General features: G+C 35.1%; 1 protein-coding gene across 4 annotated transcripts in view; it reads right to left on the bottom strand.

Moving 5' to 3' along the window:
* kl-2 (dynein heavy chain 2, axonemal kl-2) overlaps positions 1 to 26091 on the bottom strand; it is a 564598-nt gene extending 538507 nt beyond the window's left edge. For 2 of the 4 annotated variants that reach the window (XM_081769086.1, XM_081769094.1), the window contains exons 1-5: positions 24597 to 24812; positions 16907 to 16966; positions 14309 to 14678; positions 11606 to 11770; positions 10475 to 10588 (exon numbers count right to left, since the gene is read on the bottom strand). In XM_081769086.1, coding sequence (XP_081625212.1) covers positions 10475 to 10588; positions 11606 to 11770; positions 14309 to 14678; positions 16907 to 16966; positions 24597 to 24731 — 844 coding nt within the window. In that variant the 5' untranslated portion in view covers positions 24732 to 24812. Of the gene's footprint in view, positions 1 to 10474; positions 10589 to 11605; positions 11771 to 14308; positions 14679 to 16906; positions 16967 to 24596; positions 24814 to 26028 lie in introns of those variants that run through there. The other 2 variants (XR_014132735.1, XM_081769103.1) reach the window with 2 other exon arrangements.
* Positions 26092 to 26487: the final 396 nt, after the last annotated feature.

The following is a 26487-nucleotide window of genomic DNA, read 5'->3' as shown; positions in this document are numbered from 1 at the left end:
AGTTACGATGTTGTAATACAATTTAAAATATAAAGCGATCGCATTTGAATCGGTGAAAGAAACGATGCTGAAACTTAAACTCTGTTAAAGGAAACAGGCAACGCCATGATATTGCAAAACGAAAGGAACAAGAATTTTCATTGTATGATCCTGCAAAGTCCACCTTAGTAAAATGGAATCTAGTATTATAACCCCCACTCCCCTTTTTTCAATTTGAAGTTGCGTGTGAAGTGTGTGCAGTGTTCAGTGGAAAGTGCAAAGGATATAAATTAATAAAATGAGTGTTTGAATCAATTATCGTTAGTGAAAATAAGTGTTAGCATATAAAAAAAGGGCTAATATTATAATTATCATTCCAGTGATAATTACTTGAAAATGGGCTAATACGCAAGTCAACACAAAAAATATATAAAATAAAAGGTTTCATTTACACAAAATTGGTGTTAGTAGTGAAAGTTTCCATATTTTATGTACTTTTTATATAATTGATATTACATATTCCTTAAACGAATAAATAAAAGTATGTACCCATGCTGTGAATCTATATATTTCAAAATACATATCTTTCAATAATTAAAAGTCTGATTTCGTTATTTTTTGAAACATGGTGTTCTGATACGAATTTTGATTTCACAATGTTTATATTAAGTTGGGTTTCGTCATATTAATGTTTTTGTCAGAATAAAGTGTAATTTAAAATTCTTTATACTGTCATACGCATGCTTGTAACATATAATCGCGTCATCGAAATGATTGTTATCAAAGTTTTAAATCACAGTAATATTTCACTGTCACTACGAATATGTTCGGAAGTACAGGAGAAGGTAAGTCTATTGTAAATGTGTACTTTGCTGCTGATTCAACCTCACGTACCAATTGATATGAGTATGAGACTTCCTTTTCTTGGTTGACGTTTCATGCTAGCCACGGCTAAATTGTGAATTAACGCCCGAATAACTGAATCTAACCATTAATCACTTCACATAAATAGCGTACCGAACAAGGAACTGAACCCAGTACCGTTAAATTATATTATTATTATTATTATTATTATTATATTTTTAATTTATGTTTAGAAATATAAATAAATACTCATCCCACCAGTTACATTAACCTTATGAAGTTTTTCAGGAGAAATGACATATCATATTGTAGGATCACCAATAAAATATTAACTTAAGAAATACGAAAACAGCGTATATATATATTACCCCTCCCCCGTAAAAAATTTCGAGGCAGGGGTAATGTAAAGTACCCAAAATCCTCACATGTATTTTGTAAATTTATTTTGTTTATTGTAAAACAAGGAAGCGATATTCAAACTGGTTAGGAAAATTAAAACAGATAACGTAGGCATCACATCACAATTATAGGAAGTTTTCCTATATGGAAATAACAAAGTAAGGTATTTCATAAGGAGACCTGAGCTAAGCTCTACGCTACAACCAGGAAGCATCTGAATCCCGGAAAGGGGTTGTGCTGATTGAGTACGGAGAGTGGACTAGGGAGTTAAAATTAAGATCGCATAGTGAAAAGATATCGACTGGAGATTATCAAAGCTGAATTACCTGTGAGTATTACATCAATTTACGATGTTGGATAGTCATAATGGTTAAGTTTTTGTGCCATTACGATTTAGTATAGTTAAAACCAACAAGATTGCTTAAATTCATCCTTGAGTTGTCTAAATACACGGTGTTACAAATTTCAGATGAGCTACGCTCTGCCCCTAAGTATAAAAAGTTTTTAAGATACTAAGTCATTCCAGTTAGAAATTTGTAGCACACGTTATGGTGGAAGCATCCGGATTTATCCATTTATGAGTAAAATTAAGATTCCGGACAACATTAATTAGATTATGGTCATTTACCACATATGTTTCGATTTCGGAGCTCTCGCTAATTTTATAGGCCATTCAAGTTACATTAAATTACATGCACCATGCTTGATTCCGATGCCTCATACATACGGAAATGAAGCGTATCACGCCTAGTTTAAATTATTTAGACGATAACATCAGTTTGTTAGTTGAGTAAAAGGAATTTCATGTTCTTTCTCTCTCTCTCTCTTTCTCTCTTGCTCATAGTATGCTGAAATTATAGACGTCAGTAGTTGCAATACTATATAGCCTTGCTAATTCATTTCCTCTTGTTACTAAAGAAACGGACAATACACCAAGATTCTTGTTGTCATATAAGAATTTGCTGCATTTACAAACTAATGGTCAGTGTACTTTGCTTAGGTTGCGAAATTAGTCGCAATGCGAAGGTTTATTTTGTGTTCGTATGTAGGATATGAATAATACTTCCAGCAGTGATACAGAACATTCAGACCAACAATTTAGAACTTTAAGATACAAAAAGATCCCAATAAAAGTAAAAATCCTTCCACTAAAACGGAAATACTTTAAGTCTAATGTTGTTTGTACACCTTCGAAGAAAGCCTGAACAAAGCAAATTCAATACCTCAAATTTACACGTTCAAAGAAATATTGTTCAAGACACTTGAACAAGAGTCTTGAATGATCTTGAAACAACGTTTACACAATCATAGAGGTATTGAATCACGTTTTATGTACTTGTTGATAAGTCCAAAACAGTGACCGAAAGTATGAAAACAAATGAAAGAGAAACTGCGTACTGATCTACTTCAGACCTGTGCATGAATAACTATATTAGCATCTCTTTCCTAACTTTCACCAGGCATTTGGAATTTAATACATTATATTAAATCATTTAGAAAACAGATTAATTGATCTTGTAGTAACGCCATCGTATTCTGTCCCTTTTACATTAAATGCGAGTTAGGTTAGCTTACGATAAAAGAATAAAGTGCTGCTTAGGCATAAAATCGTTCCCTGTACTAAGCTTTTTTTTTTTAAAAAAAAATCTGATTCTTCACGGCGTACTGATGACAGAATTACACTTAAGAAAAAATCGGTCTCTTCCCAAAATTGTGTATAACGCGAAGTAATGACTGCCTTCTAATGTTATTTATGCTATGGCAATGAAGACTGTTTAAAGAAAAGGCTGAAAACACAAGAAACCAAATGAAGCAATGATAATAGTTTTTCAGTTACTGGACTTACCGCCCATATCTGCATTATACTTCCTTCACAAACCTATCCCATGTTTTGTACTGGTTTAGAATAGCCCGTCAAACAAATAGTAATTATACTGTTAAAATGTGTGAGTGCATATGAAAGAGGATTGACTGGGACAATAATTGCCACTGTCGGAACATGCTTGTATAAGTATTTTATGTTTAGAAGTTAAATGTTACCACTATCAAATCATTACAAGAGCTATAGTTGAGTTCAAATGAGTGAATATGACATTAAAGGTTTGTTTCACTATTCTTATTTATGCATTATTTTTATTCTTGTTTCTTGCACTATAACCTCCGTCAATGATGCGCCTGCTCCCTTCGGACGTATTCTCGCGTCGGCCTTCTTCTACGCTCCTGCCCTGACACTGTTAAATATCATTCTCGATATATATATATATATATATATATATATATATATATATATATATATATATATATATATATATATATATATTATTTTTTTTATTTTTTACTTTTATTTTTATTTTTTTATTTTTATTTATTTATTTATTTTTTTATTTTTTTTTTTTTTTTGCACGCGTGCATTTGTACCTTGCGGCAAAGATCTCATAAAATTAATTTGTACGCATGAACGCAACTCTTACCTTGAGATATAACTTCTAAAACACTACGTGTAAATTTCATGATAAAATAATTGTATATATTATAATGCATAACATGTAATCATTTCCAGGGTACTTCAGTTTCCGCGCATATTACCAATCTGTATGTAATTATTTGTCATTATCCCAGATTAATAACGGGACAAAACGTCTTTTTGAAGCAAGAAAAGTCAGACATATATATATTTTATTTGATGGTGTGACCGTCAGCCCGGCCACAAAATTACGTTTTTGGACGAACAGTGTATTTCTATTTTTAACTTCTATTCATGCAACGAAATCATTATTTTACTCAGAGGAAAGAAAAGCTATTTTTCTTTTGGTGAGAACTTCAACTCTTTCTTTGTCTGCAGGTGTTCTTCAGTTGCTCTTATCGTTTCTCACGATGGAACAAAGAACTTGTTGTTTTTCAATACTACGCTTATCGTCTGGACAAAGTGCTTTGTAGCAGCAGACTCACTTTTTTCTTTCCCTAAAAATAGTTACTAACTTATAGTTTTCGTTACCATGACTGTTCCATATATATTTTCTCCACAACAACATTTATTAAGATTGGGAATATTTTTGGACACGAAGTTGATATTGTGTGTGAACGAATTTTCGTCGTCTGTCGTGTTTCCATGTACTCATATTATGTCATCCTTCCTACCGTGAGAACAGTGTTCATGGCTTGTAGGAGTCGTAGGTGAAATGACTCATTCACACAATTACCAACGTTCGCTCCTTTCCACTAAACTGTTTTATGTATGATAGTAGTCAAGGTCAAACGAGAACATATAACCATGCATTGCATAGAATTTATTTTTCACACATGAAAACGTTCATTAGAAACAAGGTTAGAAGTTGCCCATCCTGTTTATTAAATAAGAGAGTCACTAAACCTCCAAAAATGTTACCACAGACATATGCTCAATCACAGCCTTTTTCTACTATCCAAATTGACCACGTAGGCCCTTTCCCAACGTCTGAAAAACATAACAAATACATTCTCATGTGATCTTTGTACTAGGTATATTGTAACAAATGCTTTAATAGACTTAACAGCAGAATTAATAGCTGACTCGTTATATCGAAAAGTATTTCTCAAATATGGTCTGCCAGAGAAGATTATTTTGGACAGACTTTCCGGACACCGTAGTAAAATAATAGCCGAACTTTCAGAAAGGTTGGGAACCACATTGAATTTCATAGCTGTCAATCAGCACGAATCTTTAGGTTTGGTGGAGAAAACAGCAGACACCATTCAGCAAGCGTTACGACACTATGTATCGTCTAAAGGACACACATGGGACTTATTTTTACCAGCACTCACTTTTTCGTTAAATAATGTTACAAACGTAATAACAATATTTAGCAATTTCTTTTTGCTACAGGCTTATCAGCCAAGATCATTGTTGGAAAATGAATTTCAGACTCCAGTACAAAACATCGAAAATGCAGATCGCATTGAAGTTTTGAAAACGATACGAGAAGAGGCTTATCAAAATATGATCAAGAATTATCAAAAGCAACTGGAGAAGTTTCTTCAAGAAAACAAGCAAACAGAATTCGAGATTGGGGAAGTTGTCTTAGTGAAGGACCATCAGAAAAAGAAAGGGATCCCAGAAGTGTTCAGTCACAAATATAACAAGAAAGCTACAGTTGTAGGTGTTACTATCAGTGCGAACAAAATCGTCATAGAATATCAAAATAAGAAGAATAACGTCAAACGTGATGAAGTGGACATCAGATCTTTAAAGAAGATTTCATCAGTAAGAGAAGAAGACGCCGTGACATAAACATCCATTAGCCTGGAAAGTAGGCAATTTGCTCAACAACATGAGACGAAGAAAATTCTCCAAGATTTGCATCTATGGAAACAATTAAACATCTACAGCTAAGAAACATGATGAATGATGTGATCAGCCTAAAGGACAAGCGAAGACGCCGGTGGACACAAACGACGCCCAAAGATAAAACAAGTTTCTACTATCAACTTAAGATGTTCCGACGCCGAAACTTTCAGAAAGTCAACCAGATCTTCAATCAACGAAAGATGACCACAAATAGAAGTGAAATCAAGAACCACTGGACGAATATCGAGATGGTACATGGGAAAAGAGGAGGATCAGATGTTAGTCTAGGATAGGGATATTAGGTCACTCTGGTGAAAGCCTTTCGTATTGATTTCTTTTGTTCACTCAGTAAGTGCAAATAGATTGCGCGATAACAGTCTTTCTTCTTCGGACACCGTGAGTGTAAGTGCCTTACGGTTTTCTTTGTCGAACACAAAGGAATCAATACCCTTATTTTTCCTTCCTGGGACTATTCTATTTCTTTGATAAGCTAGTTAGGTCGAAAACTTCCTTATTTCGCGATATAGGAAATTAGAGAATATACTATTCATAGACATTCAACAAACTTAGAGTGATTGCATTTAAAAAAATCTTCAAAGAATTTTTTGAATGTTTATTCATATTATTTTTAATTAGTCGTTATTATATATTAAAGTGTACTACGAACATAAATTGCTTTAGCCTAAATTTTCTCTCTCCTTTTGTTCCAGGTCTACAAATATGAATTTACTAATTTTAATAACCAACATGACAGTACAACATACACTAGTACTACAAGACCCCTTGACACAGAAATCGCAATTCACCATTGGAAATCTGCGCATAGCATTAGCACAGCAGGGACATAGCATTCATGTCTTCCAATATATCTATCAACCGTTGCGCATTCACTTTGATTTACAGTTCGACACGGTCAAAAAAAATTCATGCACGCGATTCCGCCAATATTTAGAATCGACTAAAGAAACAGATACCGAATTTAGACAAAAGATATTAAATTTAATCCCTTGTCATTTTATTATTTCGGAAAATAATTCTGTTACTTGCCAGTCTAAAAGATACAAACGATTTTTATTTGCTTCTTTACTAAGACTAGGAAGCTTGGCCCTTTCTTTCTATGACGCTTATCAATCACATCGTCTAAATCACGTAGTAGATAACCTTTAACGTCATGACAAAATCATGGAATTCGAACTTCAACAAATGAAAACCAATTTTAATAAAGCTCTTTCAATTCAGCATGACGTCATTCTAGCCATTCAAGGATCTTTTGAATCTTTGTAACTGGCAGTGACCACACAATATTGTAATTTTACAGAATATAAATTACAGAACCTTTCTTCTCAACTATCGAATTTGACAGTGAACCCTACTATGCCAATATAGGCTCACTTTGATATTCATATTACTTATAGCATTGGAATTATTTTTATACTAGTAGGATTTGTATTACTAATTCTTATTGTAGCTCTAGTTATTAAAATGTACAAGCTGAATAAGATAGTAACTGAACTAAATAATCATATTCACAGGCCTGAAAATGATTAAAGTAATGAAGAATGAAATACAATATTAAGTTATTGAAACGTGAGTAGGCTATGAATATAAATTTTGCGAAGCAAATTTTCAAGTAGAGTCTATTTCACAGCAGATTAACTAGGCAATAGGTATGCTAAGCATCCTTCAAAGAAATTAGTTAATTAAAAATATATATATATATTTGGTTATTATTAAAATTATGCTAAGCATAGGTCAAAGAAGAATAACCAAGTAACAACTTCATTTTCTGAATCTTTTTTTTTTTTCCTTTTTAGGTACGCTCCACAATGCAATCATATTATACTTTCGTCATCCCTATAATTACTATCTTAGTAATCATTTTAATAGTTTTGTCATTTATAATATACAAACTATTTAAAATTAAATTAACCCCAAATAATGATTCAAATTCACATATTCAATCTGTCAAATATGTTTCTTCGAAAACAGATTCACACATAACCCCAGATTGTTCTTCGATACACCTCTATGATGATACATTAAATTAATACCCAACGATTAAGCCTTCTACGCCTACTATAGTTCTTAATGTTAATGTTATGTCAATGATTTCTTCCAACTTCATGTTATTCAAACATTAAAAAGGGACTCATTTCACTACTTCTAAGTAATGGTGCAGACTTAACAGTTGTGCTTGTCCTAATATCTGTAAATCAATGTAATCACTATACGCATAAACAAAAACACTAAATGATCACGTCTACATAACAACATATCAAAATCATCAACAAAAGAACAACAGCAGCAGTAGCAGTTTCCCATAGATGCCTTATTTCCAATGTCAGCTATCAACAATGGACCATGTGGACTGAGCCGAACAACAGGATCCTGAGGAATCTATGCTTGCAGAGTATTAAATATTATTACCAGTTATCGAAGTGAGGACTTCAGTGATAATGACAATTAAATACATATGACAGAATACATACCTCCAAGTAACATGTATTCCGGTATAGCAAGGAACAGACTACGAAAGACACAAACTCACACATAACTAGTGAAACAAACTGAAGTGTAGTGTTTTGCTTCATTCAGAGAGCGAAGTGTTTTGTGACAATTTTTTTCTTCCTTTCTTACAGACAGGATGCAGTGACATTAACCTACATTTATTGTAATATTACTTTGTCAGCAGAATACTCATATGATACAAAAACATATATTCATGTTATTGGTGACGGACAATGCTGGCGGTGGAACTTATACACATACATACCAGTCAAAAGAAAACTTTACATATACAGTGTTCAAAGATTAATGGAAGAATTTAATTATTATTTTCTTTTCATGTATATACAGGTGGACAGTAATCCTTTTTTTTTTCTTCTTCTTCTTTTGGCACATAGGATCGTGCTCAAAATTTCGAGGCAGGGGTAATGTAAAGTACCCAAAATCCTCACATGTATTTTGTAAATTTATTTTGTTTATTGTAAAACAAGGAAGCGATATTCAAACTGGTTAGGAAAAGAAAAACGGATAACGTAGGCATCACACCACAATTGTAGGAAGTTTTCCTATACGGAAATAATAAAGTAAGGCATTTCATAAGGAGACCTGAGCTAAGCTCTACGCTACAACCAGGAAGCATCTGAATCCCGGAAAGGGGTTGTTCTGTTTGAGTACGGAGAGTGGACTAGGGAGTTAAAATTAAGACCGCATACTGAAAAGACATCGATTGGAGATTATCAAAGCTGAATTACCTGTGAGTATTACATCAATTTACGATGTTGGATAGTCATAATGGTTAAGTTTTTGTGCCATTACGATTTAGTAGATTTTTATAGTTAAAACCATTTCGAGTCCTGATAGCTTGTAGTCTGATGTCGAAAATATCCAAAAGAAATCGATTATTTCATTTCTTATCCTAAGAAGATTAGTTAAATTCATGCTTGAGTTGTCTAAATACACGGTGTTACAAATTTCAGATGAGCTACGCTCTACCCCCAAGTATAAAAAGTTTCTAAGATACTAAGTCATTCCAGTTAGAAATTTGTAGCACACGTTAATTATATATATATAGTGCGTCTATAAAGTCTGGATACATAGGAAATCCTAATAGTTTGTTTTTGCTTTTCCAGATTGAATGATGGCTCTGTCTAAAAAAGAACTAGTCGAGTCGGTACTCTTAAGTGGACGAGAAGGATAGTCGTATCGCAAAATTGCTGAAGAATTTCACCTTCGACACCCTAATCGTCAACCTATTTGTTTTACTGCCGTCGGGAAATTAATCACAAAGTTTTAAAGAAACAGGCAGTGTGTTGGACAAACCCCGTTCCGGACGACCAAAGACTTCAGACGAAATGAAACACGTTGTCTTGGCTAACATTTTTGCTAGCCCAAAGAAATCGCTTCGTCGGACCAAGGTGTTCCAAGGTCAACCATCCACAAAATCCTGGCAGACGAGAAGTTTCATCCGTACAAGTTACAGATATTGCATCACTTAAATGAAGATGACCCCGATAGACGCATGCAGATGTATGCATGATTTGCAGATAAATTGAATGAAAATATCAATTTTACTAAAGACTGCGCGTTGTTCAGTGATGAAGCTGTGATTTATGTCAATGGTAAAGTGAACAGACAAAATCTTCGATACTGATCTCAAGGTAATCCACACTGGATGAGTCCATCCAAACACCAAGGCTGCCAAAAACTGATGGTCTGGTGTAGTTTGTGAAAAGCTCATGTGCTAGGACCTTTCTTCTTTGATGAACATGTAACGGGTGAAACTTATCTGAACATGCTGAGAGACAAATCGATGCCTCAAATTGAGCGTTTGGGTGAGAGACTTCCAGACTGGTTTCAGCAGGATGAGGTCCCTGCCCAGTTTGCTGCAGCTACTACAGATTAGTTGAATGACAATTTTTCTCACTGGATTGGGAGAAGAGGTCATGTGGAGTGGTCCCGTCGTTCGCCAGACCTTCTGCCTCTTGATTTCTTTTTCTGAGGTATGCTGAAAGAGAAAGTTTACTCGATGAAGATTAGAAATTCAAACCTCCTGACAGAACGCATTACCAGTCACTGTCCTGAAATCGACCGCAATTCAGACCTATTCCATCGAGTTCACCTTAATCTTGCAAAGCGCTTCAAATTATGCATTGAACAGCACGGAAATCATGTTGAAAATATTATTCATTACCATTAAATTGACTAAAATGTGCTTTTTCCCATGTACCCAAACTTTATGGACATCTTGCATATATACTGTTACCAACTTCATGTGTTCTGTACAGAAGCATCTGAAAGATCTACTTTATTACTGTAGGTCTAGTTATCAGGTAGAAATTAATTTTAAATTGTACGTTTCAGTTCTATACAGTCATATATATTAATTAATAGGTCGAATCTTACCTCTGTATCTCCAGAATTCAAATTCATCCAACGGAGTAGCCATTTCCTGATCACTACTAGTTTCTTGATCATTTACAGCTACTTTTATCTGTTTTACCCAATGTACTAAAACACCTACGTGAATAAAAGTAAAGATAAGAATCATATCCAAAAGGGATATAGTGTGATACCTTGGAACATGAGCATAATTTGTTCCAAGATAATTTTATTTCTTTGAAATTACAGAAACTAGAGTAATTCGTTCAAGGGTTTCACAAACTCGAAATTTCAATAATATTTAAACACTAAATACACCAGATTTTAAGTTAAAGTTTTAACAAATCATAATAATACTTGAATAGAAAGGAAATTTTAGATTCATGGCAATACACTAAGTTGCTATTATATAAAGAAAATAACAAAACAGGTACAAAAGCGCAAAATCAGCAGCGCAAATAACATCCTTTCATTACAGCCTCCGACACTAAGCTGAACAAGAGAATTTAAGAAAAGTACGTCCATAGTTCAAATCAGCCGCCCATTTCTTAACTGTTGAAAGCGAAGGAAGGAACAGGCTCAAAAATTTCACCTACTTTTGATAAATTTCTTTTGGCGATAAAATGTCCAAAACAAATAATATTATGACGGCATGGTATTCCAATTGATCAATTTGCAAGAAACAGATACAACCCTCTACTTTCAAAAGCAGATTAAAAACGGAACTATTCAGAAGCTGAAGATGACATTTGACCTACGTTATAGAGATAATGAAAACAAACTTATATTAATATCAACACCATCTCTGAGTACAGCCGTGAACATTTTACCCTGCCCTCGTATATGTATTGAAAATGCATATATGTTTGTCGGATTACTTAAGAACAAACAAACAAAAAAGCTTTTCGTAACGGCAATTATTATTATTATTATTACAGTTATTTCTTATATGTAGACACTGTTATAATGTCATTAATAGGTTAAGCTGTCGAAAAGATTAGCTTATTTTTAAGAATATTGAAGTTGCAATTGCTATAACGTAAAATTTTAAAAAATATTCTTTAAACTTTAACGATCACAAAGTAAAGCTTTACAAAAATTGATTTGTTGAGTTCAGCTAAAGTAAACCAAAAAGAAAACACATACTTTACTTACTTTCCAATCTTCGTATTAACTCTCTATCTTTGCATGCTTCTTCTACAGGAATGTCTAAACCATCATTAGGAACATAGATTACTGTTAGTCCCTGTAACTTGTAATGTATATCAGTAAGTCTAGCAAGGAACTTGTGCAGATGGACACAGAAGTCGCTTTTGACAGCTAGGTATATTTATAAGGAAAATATAACTCATTATACCATCATAAATATTCCAGGTCTTATACAATATTACTTACTAGCATGCTCCTTTAAATCAACGTAATGATTATTTAATTTCCAACAGGAAGTTGACATAAATTTGTCTATCTCTGTTTTCAAATCTAGAAGACATCACAACAATAAGGAAGATTATGCCATATTATTTGTGTATATCTATTATAATACAGGAAGATTATGCTTTGTTCGGTAAGAGTGAGAAGTTTTATATAATGTTATATTATTCGTCCAAATCATTAGTTCCCAGAAGTGATCTTCACAAGTCCAAAATCTACCCAAATCATTTTCCTTACCCACAAAATATGAAAATCGTCAGAACCTTACTCCCAAAATGAGTTTCCCTACATTCCTCTAAATGAACTTGCTCAAAGCACTTCCTAAAATGAGTATCCATAAATCGAGATATTCTAAATATCCTTCTTGCATCTGTAAACAGTAAATTCTTAGCTTCATGAAAACTGTTAAGATAAAAAATAAAAATATATTTTATTAATATCACTAGGAGAAACCGAAATTAAGATTCCCACAGACACTTCTTCTGAATGTATTTTCCCGAACACATTCTCGTACCCGAAAATAATAAACTGTCGACCCAACGATAATAAACGTTAATAAACTTTTAATTTACGACCAAACATCTAAGCAAGAGTTACTCGCTATAAACTATAAGTTTCCTTTTCTGTAAATATGAGTAGCAGGTTGGGAGACCCGGGTTCGATTCCCGGCGGCAGCTCATGTGGTTCGGATTCCACGTTAATCAATAGGTCCACGTCTCATATAGCCTCGCTACTGAACAGGACGTTAAACTCAAAATCAACTCAACTCATGAGTAGCATGTCTATTCTAACCAGTATAAACTATATTTATTCAATCTCATTTTTAAAGCTGGAAACATGTTTTAACATCTGCTATTTTAACTATACATATATTTATATAACTAAAATGCAACCTAATCTGTATCAGTTATTAAAAATATCTCACTCGCAAACGTAATCGACTAGTCAATTTTTATTAATATATATATACCCGTGAGTGTAACGATGGTTTTATTTTTTTTAATTACAGTTTAATGGAAATCTACACAAACCTTTTACACTTCTACCTTTCAGGACCAAAGTGTTCATGTAGGGAAAAGTTAATTGAAGTTCTGAGATATCTCCACTGGCTAGTAATCTCACCTTCCATTGTTCATGGTCTTAAATTTAATTACATATTATTCTACCATAGTCCTCGTACAAAAGAATCAGTTTAGGAGCATCTTCATAGGCCACACATTACCGAGTTAGTTTTAACGAATAGGTTCAATTATTCAACGCCTTATTCATAGAACTGGGCATAGTCCTCCTCATCTAGTTATCGACTTCGGAATAGAAAAAACTCTCTAGATATCTTTTAGATAATTTGAGTGGCTACCTCACAAAATTTGTTCTTTTCAACAAAAATAGTACTGTATATAATTACTTTAAGAGCCGAAACAATTGCAACATTCTTGGTTATCTTTCCTTAGACCATATTACGTTTACAGGATTCTTACTGATATGGAGAAATCTATTTCTCTGACTTTTCCTCACCTTTGGCAGGAAATTCCCTGACTTTCATGCCAGGTGTCGGATGACGTTGGCATATAAATAAGGAATAAATAACAGTGAATATTTATATATGAGAACATTTATTCTATAGAGACAAATAATAATCAATTGTTCACACGTACACTCCACTTACCACCCATAAAAATTTTAGCAACGTTATTTACTGTGATCATTAATGGTTGGCTAAGCTGAGATTGGCGTACAATTAATGTTAGAAAAAGTATATTTTATAAAAGTTCACCAACTTTCCTTGATTTCCAGTCTTTTTCCCTAAGTTTCCCTGAGTTATTATATTAGTATGAATGATGCCTCATAATCAAACATAAGACTATCCATGCCCTCACCACTCATATACTTCTGAAAAAAATAAATAAAAAAAAAAGACTCCACACAGGGTCTGTCTTCAGGCTTTTAAGGTTAACTAATGGAAAGAAAAACATCTATCTTATTTTCAAAGTGTTTTTACAAAAAGGAATTGAGCTTCTTAGACATCTTGATATGTCTATCAGGAAAATAAATTCCAGAAAATCAGAGGATGAAATATTGTAAGAATATAGAAAACCTGAAAGAATATTACTGCTCTACACATACAAGCATTTTAAAATAAATTAGATTTAAAGGTAAAAATTTAAACTCAAATTCGTTGATCCACTTATTTTCATGATTGTAATTATAAGTACAGAATATAAATGCATTGGTAATATAACTACCTAAAACATTATATTGTATACTTAAGACTATGTAGATGGCAGTACCAAAATCATTTCTTAGAAGGTGTCTACAAATTTAAGAAGTTTAGGTAAACAGATATCATAAGAAAACATTTGTAAATACTGTAAGGAATAGCATACATGCACAAATTAGTTACTTTTCCACGTACTCTCAAAAGGATACTGTCTGGCCAGGATTTAATGTTACAAAAGAATGGAGCATACACATTTTGGAGAATGTTTAGCAGAGACCCATCAACACTGGGTCCTGCAATAGTACCCCACATAACAGTCTCTTCAAAATTTTCTGTAGTAACTTCAACTCCTGCATCTTTAATAAAATACGTCAAGTCTTGAACAGGAACCTGAGGAACCCCCAACATGGCTATTAACTCTGGTCCTCCACCTGTCATTTGGCCGGTAATATCGAAAAATATTGTCAAAATTTCTTGTGATAAATCTTGGAAGAAGTACGCTATTATGCGATGAAGATTGTCATTCCAATCTTCATCGCACAGATCATACAATGTAGTACAGTTATGCACAGTAAGAACCTGTAAAAGGAAGAAAAATACGCATAAAAGTAACAAAAAATACACATGGTCTTTATTAGACAGCATCTCAAGGATATATACTGCATCATCTCTTTATTTGATTTTTCTTTTCTTAATCCACAAAATATAGAAGGTTAACGTAAGATAATTGTACAATGTGCGACGGTAAGTCAGTTTTCTCCTATTAAAAAAAAAAAAAAAAAAAAAAAAAAAGTGATACCTAGTTCAATAACTACCTCTCGTACTTGACACCGTTGTTAGAAGACTTGCTCTATGACACTATGACATTAGTTATCTATTGCTCCTTAAGCTATTGTACGTGTGCCTTGGAACTGAACACAAACTAAAATTTCATTAATACGAGAAGTGTCCAAAAGGCTCGTATCATCCTCTTCATTGCCTTAGTAAACCCCAAAAATTCAAAATTGTTGTACATTTAGGCTAATGTTTTGCCCTAATTTTGTCTAGTCCTAAAACTTCTCTAAATTTTACGTGTCTTTAATAACGTGAGAGGAGAGAGGCCCTTTTGATATTTTTGCGGGCAGGCCCATGCATTGTTAGTTACGCTACTGACTTAGGTATATTAAAAACTAAGCATACTCACCACTTATAAACTCTAGAATTATACGGCATGCTATTAAGAACATGATGTAAGTTATTATTAATTGGTTCTGTTTAAAGTACTCTTACGAATTGTTTTCTAAGTTTGCCGGCTTTTGTTTGAACCTATGATTGCGAAAACAGATTATAACAATAACAACTTTATATTTGACACTCTCTCTTTCTTTCTTACATTTAAATGGCACAGAAATTGTTACATGTTCATGGACCAAAGTTCACACTTATACACAATTAGGAAATTCGATGATACGACTAGGAGTTATGTTCGATTTTCAGTTATCACTCTTCTTTCAATTTACCGTGCAGCAGGCTTCTTTAAAGAATAGTTAAAAAAAAACAGACTCCATTAGTCTACCTAATTTACGAATATTCTTATAAGATCAGAAATTCACGGGCAGGAGAGAATTGAAGAAGGAAATCGGGGACTTCTCAGGAATGTCTACCAAAAATTAAAAAAAAAAAAAAAGTATGAATTCTCATTTCACATACCATTCGGTTCACTCATATTATTGCTGACAGTGCTGTAAGACGTTATCTGATAAACGACAATCCGAAATATGTCGACGTCATTCAGCGATAAAATGTTATGACGATAAAGCGGCGCTAGGATGTTCATTTGTGAATGGGTTGATTGATTTTCGTCTTTCTCTCCTAATCTACGTATGTTAAGTTTTAAATTGTTGCAGTAACTCAATCATGAAAATATATACGATTTTTTTAAAAAAATACATGTACCCAGTTAGAACAAACTCTGAAATCATGAGAACAATACTGAATTTCTCTACTATCATCACATCACGATAAATAAATCCAGGTTTCCTGCCGAGTAGCTATGAGTTTCCAGCGATCTTCTGCAAGATACTATTCATACATATTTCCACTATTTGTCTTCCTCTTCATGACATGTGAAAAGTAGTACGTGAACCCTAGTCTTATGTTTTTTTTTCACTAGTTGCAAAGCTTGGGCAATTATACAATGTACAGGTAAGATTATACAATGTACAGGTAAGTGGCTTACCTAATTGACGCATTTCTTTCTGAATCGGAGAGTTCCTTGAAGACTAGAGAGCTATCGGAACATCACGTCGCGGGAACAACAGGACTGCTTTTGATGTCCAACATTGAAAGCAAGCAATATTATGCGATTCAACATATTGTTGATCTCTTTGCCAAATACACAGGGACCCACAACAATACACTGTTTAATCATTTGGCCACAACCAATATTGGAAAGTGCAAAAATGCTACCTCTCTGAAAGACTACAATGTTCGTAATCTTTTAATCACTCATAAATATTGCACTCATTCTTGCAACTTTGATCAAATTGATCAATCTGCTAGCCATTAAAGGGTTGTTTTGTACTTCCTAAAATTATGTTTGCTGTATACAGACACCCTGGTACCTAGTGTTCGAGCTTGTCATTTGAACAATTTTCTATAGTTTATACAATGAGATATATGCGCATTTCCTCATTTTAGTCACTATGCCTGATACCAATCAATCATCACCGTTTACTCTCCCAATTTTTTTTTTTTTCAATTTCCAAGGGCAAAATATTATTTTAAACCGAAAAGGCACTATTAGCAATAAATTATACGATACGTACCAGCTGTTCTATGTCTTCTGCCTTCTTTATATCTTCAGGAGTGAATTGTTCCTCCAGAGCCTAAACAGAAAGAAAATAAAACTAATTGAATATTTATTTAAACCATGACAAGTAGAACTGCCGAAACAGTTTAAGAAAGTTAAATCAGAACGCAATAAGTGGTACGTTTAACTAATTATATACAGGATGGACTATTTAACTCGATACGCCCTTGTAACTTTTAAATAAATAAAGAACGCTTAAATTTCGTAAAATGAAAATATCAGCAGGGGAACACTGTTCGACATACTCTGTAATACCACCAGATTAACAGTGTTGCCAATCCATTTTTTCTCAAATGGTATTATGTCAGATTATTACATATTTGAAATTTACGCGCTAAACGAAAACTTACAATACCATATTTAATATTCAGCTTTACAAATCACAAACATCGAAAAACAACCGAAGTTTGGGGGCTTGTACAACACGAACAACGCAAGAGAGACAAACGGGCCACAGACACAAAGTTACACGGAGTTCATTTTTTTTTTTTTCTTCAAAGAATCGAAAAACTGCTCTGAAAAGTACCACATCCAATTACGTACATTGTTTTTAATATACACGAAGATCATAATGCCGTTTATAACAATTTGATAATTCATACCGTTCCGGAGATATGAAAAACTTGATAAAGATTGCTATACTGCTTAAAATGGCTTATTTGAAGGAACTTCAAAAACAACTATTCTATAATAATTTGCTTCCATAATATTACAACAATAGTTCTTGGTAGGTGTCATTGCAACAAGTTCTCGGAATTAAATAATTTTAAGCAGTGCTGGAAACTTTACCGGTGTTTACTATATTTCCATAATGGTTCGAGATAACGAATTGCTGTAAACAGTATGATGATCTTTACATGTTTTGAAAACCATCAACATGATTGGATATAATGCTTATCTGAGCAATTTCACGAAATAAAGCTTCTTGGGGAACATCAAATACTTAACCTTTCTCGAAGTAAATCCTCCTGAAAAAAGATAACTCTGTTCGTATTAATTTGAAATAAAATGACCATGGTATTAGGCACTAAGGTACTTTGGATGAGCACTGACCCATTCGTCTCATTTGCATCATCACTGTAGAGGCATGCAAAATTTGGATGTTTATAATACTGTAGCACTCTTAAGTTTGGAACACTGAACAATAAGTGTGATATTGTAAGTTTTCATTTAACACATAGACTTGAAAAATGTAATAACGTGACGTAGCATAGTTTGAAAAAATATAACTTTCAAAATTAAAATGAAATCTTTGAGCTTTATGTCCCACAGTTATGCCGGTCAGGCTAAAGGAGACGGAGACCACATGTAACTTTGAATTAGCAATATTTTTCGCCTAGTGGTATCGCAGAGTATGCCAATGGCATTGTCCCTCTTTCGGTATTTTTGTATGGTAGAAAATTTAACCTTTTATACTTATTGGTTTATATATTACAAGGGCATATCAGGATAAATGGTTCCCCAGTATAATAGGTCCTATTCATCCTATTTCATACGATCAGTGGTTAAGATAACTCCACATTCAGGGAAACTCCAAGTATATAATAATAAACAGAATTAAGACTCTTCCAAGATAATTAAGAATACGAAAAAAGTAGAAAGCAAGCCATATAGTATCTACAAAATGCAATTAAATAAACTAATATTTGCTTTCAAACTTTTTCTTGTGGATCAGAAATTTGAGTGCGTAGACGATGACGTCATAATTGTTGGACACCCAAATTTGTCTTGAAAACAATATTATTAGTTCACGCAATAGGATTTTGAAATATTAATTATATTCCCTCAAACTATAAGTGATTAACATCTAACGCAATTACAAAGCATCAAACACTGGGATACCCTCCTCCAAGAAGTCCCGATAAATGACCCAAAAATATGGTCTTATTCAAGGGCTTTTGTCAAATCAACGAGCACAAATTCTCGAACAAGAATACTACAGACTCCAAACGGGCTAAAACACTATCCAGAAGAGCAGGTAGAAATTTTTGTAAACACCCTGGAAGAACAATTTCAACTGAACAACACTCTATCAGACCCGTACGTCATCCAACATGTAAGAGCGACATTGGCAGGCATGCTTGATACCCCACTTGTCCATGAAATAGAATTAGTTAAGGGCAAAAGAAATTGAACAATATATCAAAAAGTTACCAACTAAAAAAGCCGTTGGCATGGACAACATAAGACCAGAATTAATCAAAAATAGCACAAGAAAGTTAATCGTTTTCTTAACTTGTTTGTTCAACGCAATCCTCACACATAGTTATTTCCCCAAAGCATGGAAGGAAGCAAGAGTCATCACAATACTGAAACCGGGCAAAAACCCAACTTTACCAATGAGTTACAGGCCAGTAAGTCTACTATCACAAGTAAACTATTCGAGCGTGTGCTGCTTACGAGGCTGAAACATTACACTGAAGCTTATTCTCTGATACCCACACACCAATTTGGTTTTCACCAACAACACAGCACGACAACACAATTAGTGAGAGTAGTAGACTACATTACCACAGCTTTCAATCGACGGTAATATGTACTGGGAGTGTACCTCGATATATCAAAGGCTTTTGATCGGGTATGGTTCTCAGGACTATTGTACAAACTACTATAACAAGGTATCCATGATATATATAACAAGCTGCTAAATTTCTACCTCAAAAACCGTCATTTTAGGGTTTCCTATGGACAATGTCTTTCTTCTGCCAGACCAATTAGAGCTGGAGTACCACAAGAGCAGTACTTTCCCTGTTACTCTACATAATATACACAGCAGATGCACCTATACATAATCGCTGCTTCCCCGCAACATATGCAGACGATACTGCTTTTTTCACTGTCGGACATAAATTAAATTTCTGCTACCGATACATGCAAGAACAACTCAGCGCATTCCAAAACTGGGCGAGGAATTGGAGGTTGCAAGTAAATGCGAAAAAAAGTGTGGCTGTTGAGTACACCAAACGAAGACATCAAGATCATCCTACATTATACTTTGAAGGGAGACTCATACCTGAATCCCCGCATGCAAAGTATTTAGGAATCCGTTTGGACCAAGGCCTCACATTTGCTACCCATATCTCGGAAATTAAACAACAAGCACTCCGCAAATTATCCGCCCTGTACGTAATGTTACGCTGTGCATCTCTCAGTCATAGAACAAGGGTACATATCCTTAAAGAAATAATACTATCCACCTTAACCTATTCCCCTCCGGCCTGACAGCACGCAGCTCCAAGTCATATCAAAACCTTAAAAAGCGTACAAACCAAAACCGGTCGCATAATCACTGGTCATGACAGATATACCAAAAACAGCCAAATATTGGAAGATCTAGATTACACAGCATACGTGAGGTCCTCACACATCTACATGCCAACTTCTGGAGAAAAATACCAAGGCATATCAATGCAGCACCCGCCACTATAGGCACAGTCCACTTGCATTGCAATGTTCCTCGCACACCCCATCCCTGATCAAACTAATTAAAAGATTGATATTACCTGACCAGAGACAGTTGCTGGCTCAGACATCAGTGGTACAGAACAAATAATGTAATCAAAACAACCCGTCAATCATTACAACCCATATATTTTTTAAAACAAAAATTCATCGAGTCAAGGACCATGGCACGATACTCATATCAAAACCTGAACGTGACTGTGATTAACCATGCACATAGGAAGCTGTCATAATAAGTCAGTCCTTCATTCGTCTTACCCCAAACACTACCACATCATAACCACAGCCAAGTAAAGGTCCGAAGTTATCTCAAAGCAAGTCTTTCCATCACAAAGTCTGAAGGGCGAATCGCCACATTCGGCAGATTTCAATATTATAGAAATTGCCTCTTTTCTCCACTAGAATCGAAATTTTTAAAAACGCTGAAGAAGGTATTCTTATATTTTCAGTTAAAAGTTTATATACACACATCTCCAACGTAAGCGAATTCTCACATTGGGCACTTTCTCAATAAAGAAAGGGAGAAATTACCTCCTTAGGAGTTGAATTTTAGAAAAACACTGAAACCCGTATTGCAGTAGTCTTATTTAGGAGTTTATATACCATGTCTCCTAATTAAACGAATCTCTACATTTCCTACTTTGTGAATAAATAAAGGATAATTTCAATATCGTAAGAACTGCCCCGATGTCCCTTCTTAGGGGCGGAATTTTAGGAAAAGCTGAAACACATATCTTTTGTTTTTCTTCTCTTTTTTTAAATAATAATAATAATTTAAAAGTTTATATACTGAATTTTACATTTCCCAACTAAAGTGAATCAATACATTGTAGACTTTGTGAACACGAAAAGGGAAATTTAAAAATTATAGAAATTGCATCAGTTTACGTCTTAGGAAGGAACTTTTAAGAAACGCTGAAATAATTCTCTTTATTTTTTAATTAAAAGGCCATCTACCGAATTTCAGATCATCAATTTAAGCAAAACCTTACATGTCCCTGTTTTCCCGTTTCAGGAGCGGGATTTCCGAAAATACTGAAAAACAGCTTCCTTACTTTTAATAAAGAGCTTTTATTCTGAGTTTCATCTCTATACTTTCAGAATTTTTTAAGATACTTAATCCTTGGCCCAAAAAAAAAAAAAAAAAATTCCTCCTTAGAAACCGTATTTTCCTATCCTTTGCTTTCATGATAAAAGGAGTATTCTGTCCAAATTTCACGATCTTACCTATGGTAGTTATTCACCGAAAAGCTTCTAATTGTGCTTCTAGAGTAAGCACATAACTCACCGACGCTGACGCTCCTGCTCGCTACGGACGCACCTCGCGCGGGTCCACCTGATATACTTCTGCGTCGACTCGATTAGATGCAGTTCGCTTTTCTTTTGTTATGTATCCACTAACAACCTCGAATGCTATCTAACCGAGTCAGAGCAGGAGCTCAGCAGGGAGTTCAAGCGGAAGTGAGGGAGTGCATCCGTAGGGAGCAAGCGCGCCCTAAATGCAATTTTTTGCTTTGACTCGGACAGAGACTGCAACCGATTCATCTGACCCGATTCCCGAAGCAGTTCAGGAATCACATTGAAGTTGCTCCACTCGATCGTGACGTAATGTCACGTAGTATTATTACGGGGATAAAGGTGGAATAGAGCGAGGGGTTAATTCTAATTTGGGGTGCCAATACAAACCTAATGTTAACTAGACAATGCCCACTCCAACGGGTATACTCACTCAGAAACGAAAAAATACACTCTATTAATTTTATGGGTCAAAACTTCCTAATTTTAAGCGAACCCGTTCCTACCCCTACACTATTTATCCCTATCTTGCTCTACTCGGAAAAAATTTTGGAGCCCCACAATTAGAATTTATCCTAAAACGAAAAAAATGAAATGAAATCTTTAAGCTTTACGTCCCACGATTATGCCGGTTAGGCTAAAGGAGACGGTGATGATGAGTGATGAGTGAAATGAAGAGTGGGAGGAAACGGGACCCCGAGAAAACCCACTAGCACGATGTTTGTCCACCACATAGTCCACACGGCGCGAGCCAGGATCGAACCAGGGACCCCAAGCACCGGAGGTGAACGCTCTACCACTGAGCCACCGCGCCCCCTTATCCTAAAACGAGTCCTGCGGGGCTTTTAATCTCCTTTGCTCGCTGACGCTCGTTCAGCTATGTTTTGTAACGTAAGTAAATCACATTTCTTTTTATCAATAGAGTTGCGTGTGAAAAGTGGACTTTCCACTTGACAGCACCATAGGCACAAACAAGTGACTGAGGCACAAGCAGTCCCAGGAAGTGACTGAACCAATAAGAACCGATTGAAGTTACTGTCCGAGTGAAAATAAAATCTTGCCTTTCTAAATTTTCTAAAATTGGTCCGACGATACAGCAGTTAACTCCTTTCTTGCACTAGTTTTACGGAATATGGCGTATCGTTTAGCGATGGGGGACCAGCTTTTTCATCTAGTTGTTTGCGATAATCTATTCCGATACGGTCGTTTTATGGTTTCATACGTTAAATTAGGCGTGCAGTTTTACTATACGGATCCATCATATAAGTAGTAGTAGTAGTAGGAACGGGTTAGAAGCCCCACAGAGGTTCGTTGGGTGCTGTTCTCGACATAAAAGGGTTAACTGCTGTATCGCCGGACCAATTTTAGGAAATTTACCGGGTCAATTGGAGAATTTATCTAAGTTTGTGAGGAAGAATGAGTGAAAGGGTTGTATTATTTGTTGTTTTTGATGTTATAAACGGCACTGTATGTGGAGGCGGATGGACAATTTCGCGGAGAGGTATACTTGTAAGGGGCAAGAAGAATTTGGGCAAGTCTTTAATTTACCCATTTCATGTCGAGAAGAGGATCCAACTTACCCCTGCGGGGTTTCTAACCCATTCCTACTACTACTACTACTAATACTGCTAGTCGCACTACTACTTATACTATGGATCGGTATAGTAAAACGTAATCTAAAGTCACTTATTATAATCTAAACAAATATAACCAAATGCAGTACATTTTCGTACTTTTTTTCGATTTTCAAATTGGTCCGGCGATACAGCACTAATGCCACATAGAATGGGCAATCGCTTGCACTTAGATTTACGGCTTCTACAGGTCCCCTACTGCCTTTAAAAAATTGTGTACGATATTTTTCAGCACTATCAACTAATTTCTCCTACAAGTTATTGTTTCTTCACTAATTTTGGGCTCTATCTCCAAACAATTACCGGAATATGTTAGTACTTGAATTTATACCCACAACGGTTACGCTATCTTAAAGACAATCTGCACGGACGGCACCCATGACATAATAATTCGTAATAACATGGCGTAACTGACTACGTAGTAGTACCAAACAATGAGAAGTTAAATTTTCAACCAATTTTTGAAGAGAAGTATACTTATATATACCGAATATATTCCGTTGTGTAACCCACCAGGATTGTCATGATCAGATAGAGCGAAGATCTTTGAGTTTTACGTCCCACGATTATGCCGGTCAGTCTAAATGAGACGGTGATGATGAGTAATGAATGAAATGCTGGAATGAAGAGTGGGAGGAAACGGGAGAACCCCGAGGAAACCCACGCACACGGTGTTTGTCCACCACAAGGTTCTCTTGGCGGGGGCTGGGATCGACCCCGGGACCCCAAGCACCAGAGGACCCCGAGCACTCTACCACTGAGCCACAGAGGCCCCCTCCAACATTAGGAGTCCTTAATATCTACTCTTAATTTATATTTAATATGATATTGCATTAATCTCATTCCTTTACCACTTATTTGAAGTAAATAAAACAGTAAATGTTTAGCAGAAGGGGTCCAGCTCCTTTCTCTAAAAATGTTACAATTTTGGCAATTTCTGTTCACATTGGGTTAGTTTAGAGTAGATTATGTTAGTTTAGGCTACCTTAGGTTAGTTTAATATAGTTTAGGTTAGGTTAGTTTAGGTTAAATTAGTGTAGGGGTCCCGCATAATTTTCCAAAAAAGATAGAATTTCGCTTATTTCTATAATACTAGGTAAGTTTAGGTTAGTTTATGATAGGTTAGGTTAGATTTGGTTACGTTATGTTACGTCTAAGTACTTGCATCATTCATTTCTTCTGTAAATTTTGTTTTTTTACGTGCTTCTGGACCCCTTGTACTGAACATACTCCTAAATAAATAATGTTGCAAACCTCATCCTCAGGTTGTAACGAAAATTCACGACTTGAACTAGGCAATTCATCAGCCGGTTCGGGTATCTCTTCATCTTCAGCATTTTCTTCTGTTAGTGTTTCACCTAATTCACTTTCGACAGGAGGTTCTGCCATTATTAGTCAATATATTCCATAAACTGACAGAACTTAAAATTCCTGCTCAGATCATATAACAATGTAAATACACAGTTGCTATGGAAACGATATCATGCAGCACTTTCCACAGACAATAAATAAGTAGTGAAATTGATTATGAAAAATTCAGCAGTTCAAATTTTATTGTGTAACCACTCAAAAAAAAAAAGTTTGCGTCAACTAAATGCAACATAAAATCTGCGTCTTTTTTTTTTTTTTTTCAATAATAAGCATAGCAGTTATATGAAGGCTACAAAAGGCAAGTTTTTTTGAATAAATAATACTCTTAAAACTTAAAGTAGCTTTCCGCTACCCGTGCTTTCGTAATATATCGATTATTTTTTAATTAACTTTTTAATGCGCATCAGTAATTGAATCGTAATCGAGATCCTCCAGCAAGGATTGACAAGCAATAAGCGGAGATAGGTCAGTAGCAGTCACGATGCCGAGCACGCAGAAGTCGTTTTTTAAGTGTTAGTTTATCGCTTGGGCCTTCTGTAGAGTCGTTATGAAGCGTGCTTACAGCCATACTATTAAGCGACTAACATGTTACCTGCAGTAATGGATTCCCTTTAGTATGACAGTAATCATTCGTCAAAACGATAAGGCGGTACATATTTAAATAAATTATTACGTAGGGTTTACGCCAACGCAAGGCAAAATTTGTGCTTTATTTTACAATAATCACAATCCTACTTATGCAGAGTCGTTTTGACATATGATTAACATGATACGAAACGGCTGACTACCAGCAGGAAACATACCTTAGTCAAACGCTTTATTAGGGGGGCGCGGTGGCTCAGTGGTAGAGCGTTCATCTCTGGTGCTTGGGGTCCCGGGTTCGATCACAGCCCCCGCCAAGTGAACTTTCTGATGGACAAACACCGTGCTCGTGGGTTTTCTCGGAGTTCTCCCGTTTCCTCCTACTTTCTTCATTCCACCATCTCACTCATCTCTCATAATCACGGTCTCCTTTAGCCTAACAGGCATAATCGTGGGACATTTCTTTTCATTTCACTTCAAACGCTTTATTACGGCGCTAATCGCTCGTCATTACGACTTTGCATAAGGCCCAATATCTTTCACAATTGTTTCTTCCAGCTTTTGTCTTGCGTTACACTCAGCAAATTTTGTGAAAATTGGTATCGATTGAGGACTACTAACTGAATTGCGCAGATCATAATTATTTTTTAAATGCAAATTAATCAATGTGTAAGCGTACAATATATAACTTTTAAATACCATATATAAAATGTTTAATATTTAAAATTCTTACCTAAAGCTGTTGAACAGTTCAAAACTAGTCGAACGAGCGTGAAGGATGACGAATGAGCAGGAAGTCCAGTTACATAACAATTGATGTTATTATAGAACGCGTCCATGCATTGTTTTTGACTAACAGATGAGTCACTGTTGATGAAGTGGGTACCCATATGCAGATTAGTCATGATTCTGCATATGACATCATGCATAAAAGGCTCAACTTTCACAGTCTGTAAAGTTTAGTTACAAAAAACTTCGATGAAGAGCACAAGCGAAACTGTGTAAGAATCTGTCATTACCTATTGAATGGTAATGCTAACAAAGGTGAAATGAATGCATGATATTTTCTAAGTTGAAAAAAAAAATGTTCGATAAAAAAAATCATGATTGGCACCACTGCTGGGAGGCTCACCGAGCAGTGTCTCAGGCGGCAGTAGAACTACCGCCAAGCTACTCAGAAAATCCCGCGAGA

This window comes from Thermobia domestica, chromosome 1 (assembly GCF_964235325.1).
Source record: "Thermobia domestica chromosome 1, izTheDome1.hap1.1, whole genome shotgun sequence".
Taxonomy (NCBI): domain Eukaryota; kingdom Metazoa; phylum Arthropoda; class Insecta; order Zygentoma; family Lepismatidae; genus Thermobia; species Thermobia domestica.
This window is presented reverse-complemented; position numbering and strand designations above follow the sequence as displayed.